Source organism: Centruroides sculpturatus, unplaced genomic scaffold (genome assembly GCF_000671375.1).
Source record: "Centruroides sculpturatus isolate CEXI.00-Female unplaced genomic scaffold, Cexi_2.0 scaffold399, whole genome shotgun sequence".
Classification (NCBI taxonomy): Eukaryota; Metazoa; Arthropoda; class Arachnida; order Scorpiones; family Buthidae; genus Centruroides; species Centruroides sculpturatus.
The window spans coordinates 243,370-253,534 of NW_019384665.1; the positions used below are offsets into that span (position 1 = coordinate 243,370).

The 10,165-nt window shown below is 31.5% G+C and overlaps 1 protein-coding gene across 1 annotated transcript; it reads right to left on the bottom strand.

Moving 5' to 3' along the window:
* Positions 1-2,134: 2,134 nt before the first annotated feature.
* On the bottom strand, positions 2,135-6,803 carry LOC111626626 (COP9 signalosome complex subunit 4-like; the record flags this gene model as incomplete). The annotated part of the gene is made up of 3 exons (XM_023370072.1): positions 2,135-2,712; positions 5,599-5,683; positions 6,675-6,803. Coding segments are annotated over 3 exons (348 nt in total), but the record flags the coding sequence as incomplete, so codon positions are not given.
* Between the last annotated feature and the right edge of the window lie 3,362 nt (positions 6,804-10,165).

The window sequence follows — 10,165 nt, forward strand, 5'->3', positions numbered from 1 at the left end:
GTTTGAGTTGGCTCTTTTCGTAGATTGGTTGCTCCGTTTTGGTTGGATTAGTGGTGAAAAGAAAGTCGACGCCTTCCGAGAGGACTTTCTATGGAAAAATGGCTCTTATTAAAGTATTAGACACGTGAAAACTCCAACTACTGGTATTCTGCGGGCGTTGTCCGATACGTTCCTCATAATCTCGTTGGCCGAATCCACGACTGGCACAGATGCCTTAATGCCCGCAGGAAGAACTGGAAATTAGGAAACCAATAATGAAGATATTTGTTTCCGAATTTAAAACGTGCCCAATAACAATTATCACCCCCCTACGAAAATAATCTATTTTGTTTCTATACTAAAGCATTACATCTTGACAGTTTATATAACATGTAAATGACTCCATGTAAGATAATTCGCCATTTCCATGCTTGGGATATTGTCACGTACAATTATCTACACTTGGAAATCTTATAATATAATCGAGATGGGTTGATAATGATAATAATAATAAGTGCAGAGCCCAAACGGTTAGGAGTTGAAAGTTGAAATTTGGTAAACAGTTAGGGTGCATCATGAGAACATACACTAAGAAGGGATTTTTCGAAATTCCTCCCCGCGGGAGAGAGGGACAGGATTAAGGTTTACCGTGAAGAATTCGGCTTCTATTATACTATTTTAGATGCGGTTTTTTGCGTTTTAATAGGATATGCCATGAGAATGCACATTAAGATTTTTCAAAATTCCCATCGCGGGGGGGGGAGGGAGGTGTTAAAGATTACCCCGAAGAACTCGATTCTACTGTACTATTTTAGATGCCTTTCTTGCATTTATGCGGGAAATCGAACATATTTTTAGACCCTTCTAAAAATTCTCAACGATATTTAGTGTTCCATTGTATATAAAGTTGACGCGAGGAGCGCATAGGCTTAAGTTCACTTTATTCGAACTCTGTCTTAATGTTCGATTTTATATTTATGATTCTGGAAGATCCAGCGTATTTTTCGAATTTAGTAAACTGAAGAACCCAGAGTTATGAAAACGTTTATTATTCATCACTTAGTAGTTACAGTGAGTCTTAATTATCGTTGTCCCGGTGTGGTAAGCAGATATCTAAAGATTTTCTAGTCTCCAAAGAGGGAGGACCTAATTCTTGCACTGGGTGAAAACGGGTAAGATCGGCTATAATCTAATAATCTTAATCTTTGCTACCGTTACTTTTTGTCCGAGAAACACCGGGATCATCTGCTAGTAAAAGATAATAATTAAAGTACGTATTTATACTCTAATATGCGTTGTTATATATTTCTCACGTTCATTAAATCGGAGTTCGTAGAGTTCGACAGGACACGTTATTCCCCATTTACACGAAGGATCCGAATTCGAATCCACCCAAACTGGGAAAAACAAATTCCGTTCACGCTCGAGCTACGCTTTTAGAGGTAACGTCTAGACGTGGCCCGATCTTCGTGTGTTCTTGTTCTAATACGCCAATTACGACAGCACTTATACAATTTATGAAAGTATATATAACGCAAGGTTGGTGAACGTGTAACGTAACTTGCTTAGTAATTAACATACCCATAGTTTTTCTCAATTCGGTTGTACTTAGATCTGAGTGGTCCCAATTTATACATATATCGGGCCCTCCCCTTCCATCAAATAATGTAAAAATGTGAGGTAGCTTGTTTAGATTGTGTGTAAATCTAACCCTGTTTCCCAGTGTTTCTCGTGTTAAAGCACAAAACTGAGTTTTGTATACCTGTATAAAGTGTACAATAATCAATAAATTTTGTAAATGTAATAAAATTACATTTACAAAATTTATTGATTATTGAATAGTCTGTAATAGCCAAAGAATAACCTGTCTATATGGGGATTTATACAAATTAATGTGAGGTAACCTTCCTGAGGATATATAAAAACTTGACAGATCAACTTAAAACTTTCATCCAAAATGGAGTAAAAGGAATTAAAATGATTTATTTTGTATATGTATAAAGAACTTTTTGCAAATATTTTTATATAACAAGTAGATTTTTTTTATTTTTGTAACAATTTCTTTGAAAAAAAAGCCAAATAAACAACAGAAATAAATTCTGCAAAGATACTAAATATTCACAAAAGGAATTTTATTTAAATAATGCTTATTAATTTAACAATTATTTCATGGAAATAAATTTATATTAAAACTGAGAAATAACTAATTAATAAGAAAATAAGATTAAAATACTTTGTAACAGATGCATTGTTCAAATAATAAAATGTTTTAAAGCTTTATGTTATCAATGAATTCTGTCAGAAACTAAAGATTAAGCTCATTATACTCAGCTGTTCTTACTATAATATTTAACTGCAGTAACATTTGACTTTAATAACTTACTAGAACCCAAAAATCAAATGTAAAACAGCATCTCCAAACATAAATGTAGATTAAGCAGAAATATCAGACTAAATGTTATAAATAAAGAATACTCTCTTGTTACTTCTATAACAATCATTTTAAGTCGTTTTCATATAAAAACAGATATTTTGTATAATTAGTTTTATTGAGAAACTATACATATAGCAGAGCCAAAGTCGATCGGAGTCTCGTTCGTTAGTGAACCATCTGCTCCTCCGTGATCTGCGTCATCCAGTCCGACTCGTGCTGAGATATTTTTTCGATGATGTTATTCACCTGAAAGCACAGACTCTGTATCTGTTTGTCCCATGAAGGTAATACTTCGCGTGCTGGAAGAAATTGTTTTAATATCGTTAATGGTAAATTCTTTCAAACATTTTTCAATAATATAAATGTCACATTTAATGCTTATGTCCTTTAAATTTAACAACAAAATGCTTAAAATAAGTGCAAGAAATTTTATTATAAAAGATTTAGAATGTTACTTTGCAAAAATAGGTCAGAAATGCAACTAGAAATTGGGTTTTTGCACTCATTTAAAGCAGTTTTTTTGAAAATTTTTCAACAATTATAAATTATAATATAATTTATGCCATATTTCTTCCTTTTACTTAAAGGAATATGTTTCACTCTTCACTCTATTCCTTTAAATAAAGGATTACTTATAATTACTTATATATATATATAAGTAATCCTTTATTTAAATGTGAGTCGAACTTACAAGTTAGTGGAATAAATTGTTTAAATATTTTTTTTTCAGAAAGGAAAAGTTTATTCAAACCGACATTTAAAAAGATCATTAAATTGTTTTCCCACGGACTTATTTTCTGGTTGAAGATGATACATCGAATGTGTCACCCTGGAATTTACAAAGAGAAGAAAGAAAACAACTATTGGTCAGTGGTGGAAAACAGTCCTAATAAGGCAGTGGAAAAAACCCAACGATACCCCCTTTATAAAAAGGAGGGGTCGATGTGTCAAAGACAGTCTCCAGAGTAAGTGAACTATAGGATTACGTGTGTGGATTAGCTGCTGCCAGGGACTTTTCTAAACATCACCGTGCAGGAAGACCAGCGTCTAAGAAACCTCATCGTTTGGAAGAACTGTGTGAGATAAGAAACCTTATCGTTCGAAGGAACTGTGTAAGAAACCTCATCGTTCAAAAGGACCTCTTGAGACTCAAGGACTACATTTCCAACTCTCATAACTTATATCAAGGTATTTATCCTCGTGCGAAGTAAATGTAAACTCACTCTCTCATTAATACGGGTTATCGGGAAAGAAATAGCTATGTTAACTGAAATCAAACATGATTTGTATATAGTTTAAATAGAACAATAAACGGGTATTATATATATATAAAGATAATCTATAGAGTGTAATTCCTCTGATTCTCTTCTTCCGCCTCCATCCCGGAACCAAACGTCCACAAGCGCAAGCATTCGCATTAAGAAAATTAACGGCCAATCTGGTTTCTGTCTCTGACCTTAAGAAACAGTGGTGTCATCCTGACAGGGCACCAAAGAGGTGTCAACCCTGCGGTCACATAAAGGAATTCTAATAACTACCATGTGACAAAAATTACATAAAAGATTCTAATATTTTTGAAAAATTTCAATTATTGCTATCAAGGATTTCATAATGAAATATTTTAATAAATGTCATTTTGTATGGCAATAAGCATAAAAACTTTTCCACAAAATTTTTGAATAACGAGTAATTAAGATAAATAGAATCAAAAGAAGATAGCAAAATCAATTTTAGAAAGAGTTGAAATTTAGAGGAAAGCAAACACCTTGCCCATGAAAACATTATTACAACTTAATGGTGAACAAAAAACATGCTGCCGATATTTAATGAGTTTTATGTTTAGAATGATGTTTTGCAAATTGTTAACGATGACGACTTTTTCCTTTATAAATGCATCTATCGAAAAACCCAGAATGGTGGCAACTTACAAAATGCAAATAATCATAAATAATGAATTTTTATGGTAATGCTATTATTTTCATTTTTGAATAACAAAACTGAATAAATAATAAGTTTTAAATTACAGTGGTGCCTCGTATAACGTACTTAATCCGTTCCAGGTGCATGTCCGTTAAGTGAAAACTCCGTTATATGAAATGCATTTTCCCGTAGAAATACATGTTGAAACATAATTCGTTCCGCAGCATAAAATAACCGTACCATAAAAAATTGAAAATGGAGCAGTCACCAATTATGCTGGGCAGTCATATATTGTGAGGAGGTGGAAGAACACTTTTTTCACATATTCATACAGATACAGACTTTTTACACATTGCAGCGGGTCTTTTTTTATTGTTTTTTAATCGGAGTCAGATTCAGGAGAGGCTACTGGGGCTCGCAGGGTCAACTCCTCTTGTTCCATCCTTTGTTTTTTTGGCAGCTGACTTCTTGAAAAACATGTCCAAAGTGGTCTGTTTCTCTCTCTTCTTTCAACAGCTGTCGGAAATGATGGGCAGGGGTGTCATTGTAGAGATCATTGATCCTGTTGGCCTCAGCTCTGTTTGGATAATGAGTGTTGGTAAACTCCTTGAACCTCTCCTCATTTGACAAGGAAGTTTTTGTCAACTTTCACTCCTGATGATTTCTTGCTTTGTTTCAATTGAAATCATCTTTCTGTTTTTTTAGAAGCCATGATTTACACAACACTTGAATAAATGTAAATACCCTGCACTGAGGTGATGTACGGTACGTAATAAACAAGGGAGCAAGCCGAATCCCAACAGGAGCTCTATACTTCAGATATACTAATAATATATTCTAATAATACTAATATATTATAAAAATAGCAGATTGTCATTGGCAACGGCAAAAGAGTGGAAACATCATTCGTACTTATTTGCAGAAAGTCCGTTGTTCGCAGCGTCCGTTATTCAAGGCGTACGTTATACGAGGCACCACTGTATTTTATATTGGCATATTTGTGATACGTAGAAAAAATATACAAGATTGTTGTTGTATTTAAAAAATGCTTCTGTAGGAAAAAATTATATACATGAAAATTTATTAAAAATAGCCTGACATTAAAAGTAAAAATATTCTAATTTCTCGTGTGAATGCACGACTAATTGCCTTTGCATTCTAGAGGCATATTAAAAAATACGACCTTTTTTTATCCAAAATAGATTATATTTTTTGAGAAATTGTTAATAAAATTCTTTAAATTCATATAAAAAATGATGACTCACTCTCAAAATGAACGATAGAATCTATTTGGTCGATATATCCATTCATTCTTCCTTCTGTTATCATTTGCGAAGCAATCTTCTCTGCCTAAAAACAAAGAATATAAGGCAAATTTATCAATTTATGAAACTTTTTCTGATTTTATCATCAACATACAAATTATTAACATTATTACTCCATATAAAGTGTTATAATTAATATTAGCTAATTATCTTTAGTAATGCTAAATGTTTTTACTGTAGGCATTTAAACTCTTTCAATCATTTGCATTACTTTAGACAGTGTTTCCCAAACTTTTTGGACTACCGACCCTTTCGGTGCATACATTTATTTAGCATCCCCATAAAATTAGTCAAAAACGATATGCTGAAAATAAATTTTAATAAAAAAGTTTTTAATTTACACATTTATTTTATAAATGAAAAAATAATTTTTTGAAAATCTCTTGAAATACTTTATTAATTATTATAAAGTCATGTGTCTCAAAACTGACTTTACATATATTTTAGTAGTATATTTGTAATATACTACTAAATATGTATAATAGTAAATTTTTTTGTTTCAAAATTGGATTTTTGTTCCCTTGTCTTCCAAAACTCCTACTGCTCTTTTGCCTTCCAGCATTCCCTTTGAGCCTTCTATCACCCCCTCAATGGAGTAGAAGATTCAAAAGGGAAAATAACTTTGGGACCAACTTTAGAAATGCTGCTTCAGAACAACTATGACAGGAAAAGTGCAACTATTTCAGGAATGATTTGGGAGACTAACTCAAACTGTATCAAATGGGCTAATACAGCCAGCAGTTGTTGATAATTCTTGTAAATTTTTAACAATTCCAGCATTAAAAGCATTTAATTCTTAAACTCTCTCTTGGAAATATCAGTCTCTATAATCTAATAATTGTTGTAATTTTTCATACTTTGTAAATATTTAGATGAAAGAAAATAAAATTTTTCTTTAATAATGGTTATTCAATAATATACAGAATTTTTACAGCAATATTCCAAATTTAAGAATTGGTTAACAATCAATATGATAATAGAATTTAACAAATTTTATTTGAAAGTATTTGTAATACCTTAGATGGTGGTATTTCTAAAAGTGCTCCAAGTTCTTCAAAAGTAATATTATTGTATAGCTTGCTTGCCGACAGTAGATTATGCTCAGTAACGGCACGATCCAAAATGGTAGAACCTATTAAAATGTGCACAGATTAATTACTGAAAATAATAAATATTAAATTAATATAAACATAAAATAATGGAATATTAGCATTAAATGAAGACTGCCAAATTAAAAAAAAATTGATGAAAAGAACTTCATCTCTTTATAACACTTTATATATAAAGATTATAATATCTGCTTATATATGAAGTTGGTCCAGAAAGTTCACAAACTTTTTAAATTATGCACCAACTGATAATTGAATCTGAATTCAGCTTGCATGGCTCTCTAGAGGCAAGTTTTGTATACTATCTGCTAATAGTTTGTTCTATTTTCATTTGTGTAAATACATGTTTGTTCTATTTTCATTTGTGTAAATATTTAACTAGCACTCACTAAAAAAATTTTTGCAAATTTTTTTAGTGAGTGCTAGTGAAGAGCTTCTGGGATGGGCTAGGTCTGGAAAAAGTTTCATGAAAAACATCATCACTGAAGATGAGACAGGGGTCTATGTGTACAATGTGAAAAAAAAAATCTATCAGTCATCAGAGTGGGTGGAAAAACCTTCACTGTAATCCAAAAAGGCACGACAAGTTTGGTCGAATGTGAAGGTTTTTCTTACTGTTTTGTTTGATTATGAAGATGTCATTCACCACAAATACTATCTTGGGTGGTGAATCATCTTCATGATACAGTAAAGAAGAAAAGATTGACTGCTTAGAGAAAACAGCATCATGACAATGACCTCACTTCTGCTGATAACAGTTTTTGGCTAAGAATTTGACACCATTTGTTTCCCAACCTCTATATTTACTGGACTAAGTTCCAGGAGACTTATTTTTGTTTCCCAGATTAAAATCTGCTCTCAAAAGTCACCATTTTGAATCCATTGATGCCATTAAGGAAAATTCGTTAGCAGAACTGCACATCATCCCAAAAGAAGTGTTTCAGAAAGTGTTCTTTTCATGGCAGAAGCACTGGATTCAATGCATAGACTTAGTTGAGAACTACTTCAAAGGCATCAAAACACACTAAATTCTACATAAATACAAACAACTTCTATTTGCAAAGTTTGCAAACTTTACAGACAGACCTTGTATTTTGAATTAACTGTTAAAATTAACTTTGATAAATTTTTAAATTATAAATTTATCTTCCAACAATTTCTTTCATTTATGATTTGTCTCATTCTTAATCATATCAAATATTATAGAGATATTGTATACCTGACTTCTTGAGTAATATTAAAAAAATCTCTGTCAACAGAAGATTCCTTGCACTTTTAATGACAAAGATTCATTAATGTTATTTCAAAAATACAAGATGTATGACATCCCTCTCCATAATACATTCATAAACATCAATTATTATTAGTATGATAATCTAAATGTTTCTATATTGATGGAATCATTACAATAATGACCAAAAGTGAGTGAGAGAGAGAGAGAGAGAGAGAGAGAGAGAGCAGAAATGATGGACACACAAATATAAAATTAGAGAGTAGACAAAGGAAGATAAGAAGTTTATGATAACATATGACAAATAAAAGAATGGTGGAAAATAATAGGACAAAAATGAAATATATAATTCAATGTAATGACAAATATTCTTCAAGAAGAATTAAGAATTTTCAACAAAGAGGGCTGATTTTATATATCAGCAAAACTAAAAGATTATGCAAAAAAAACGATCATTTACATTAAAATTTGGCAATGGAGAGAGGGGAAAAAATATTTCTCATGTTTTGTCATTGTGTACCAAAATCCAGTTTGGTACTATCAAAGAAAACCAAACCTCCTTAGATCAAAAGTCTGAACAACTATTTTATATTAAAAAGGCTTTAAAATATACTCAGAAAGACATTTAAAATAGATATCTGTCATAATTGAGCATTTTAAAGGTTCACTCAATTTAAAACCTTTTCAGCTTTTGTTTAACTTTGATTTGGATATTTTTAGTGCTTCATTTAGCAGAACTACTCCAGTCGGTGAGATGTCAAAGGCAGCTGCCTCAGACACCGTATTGGAAGGATGCCAAATGACATCATAATGCTAGACACTCTTCAAACATAAAAATTCATATAAAAATATTCCTATAAAAATTTGAAAAAAAAACAAAGTAATTAAATACTGACTACATCCATTTATCAGTAAACGCCAGTAACAAAATAAATATAGTATTTTATAGAGAATATAAAAACACACCAGTTTTCAGTTTGTTTAGTGAATGAAAAGAATAAAATAATCTACAACCCTGGACTTTGCTCATAAAAAAAATTATAATCAAATATGATAAAGAGGATAAAAGACAAATAAAATGTAAAAAATGTTTTTAAAACTAAATTCTTGTGTAATGTAAAACATCAAAACTAAGCAAAATTAATATATGCAATGTAAAAATAAAATTCATCACTTTTATTCTGCTTTTAATAAGCACAAATTTTAAAAACTTGATTAAATTATTGAATTCTTCTTAATAATTTAAGTGCAATTATTCTTTAGATTACAAAATAAAAATTTTATATTTTATTTCTATGNGAACTCTGTCTTAATGTTCGATTTTATATTTATGATTCTGGAAGATCCAGCGTATTTTTCGAATTTAGTAAACTGAAGAACCCAGAGTTATGAAAACGTTTATTATTCATCACTTAGTAGTTACAGTGAGTCTTAATTATCGTTGTCCCGGTGTGGTAAGCAGATATCTAAAGATTTTCTAGTCTCCAAAGAGGGAGGACCTAATTCTTGCACTGGGTGAAAACGGGTAAGATCGGCTATAATCTAATAATCTTAATCTTTGCTACCGTTACTTTTTGTCCGAGAAACACCGGGATCATCTGCTAGTAAAAGATAATAATTAAAGTACGTATTTATACTCTAATATGCGTTGTTATATATTTCTCACGTTCATTAAATCGGAGTTCGTAGAGTTCGACAGGACACGTTATTCCCCATTTACACGAAGGATCCGAATTCGAATCCACCCAAACTGGGAAAAACAAATTCCGTTCACGCTCGAGCTACGCTTTTAGAGGTAACGTCTAGACGTGGCCCGATCTTCGTGTGTTCTTGTTCTAATACGCCAATTACGACAGCACTTATACAATTTATGAAAGTATATATAACGCAAGGTTGGTGAACGTGTAACGTAACTTGCTTAGTAATTAACATACCCATAGTTTTTCTCAATTCGGTTGTACTTAGATCTGAGTGGTCCCAATTTATACATATATCGGGCCCTCCCCTTCCATCAAATAATGTAAAAATGTAAGGTAGCTTGTTTAGATTGTGTGTAAATCTAACCCTGTTTCCCAGTGTTTCTCGTGTTAAAGCACAAAACTGAGTTTTGTATACCTGTATAAAATGTACAATAATCAATAAATTTTGTAAATGTAATAAAATTACA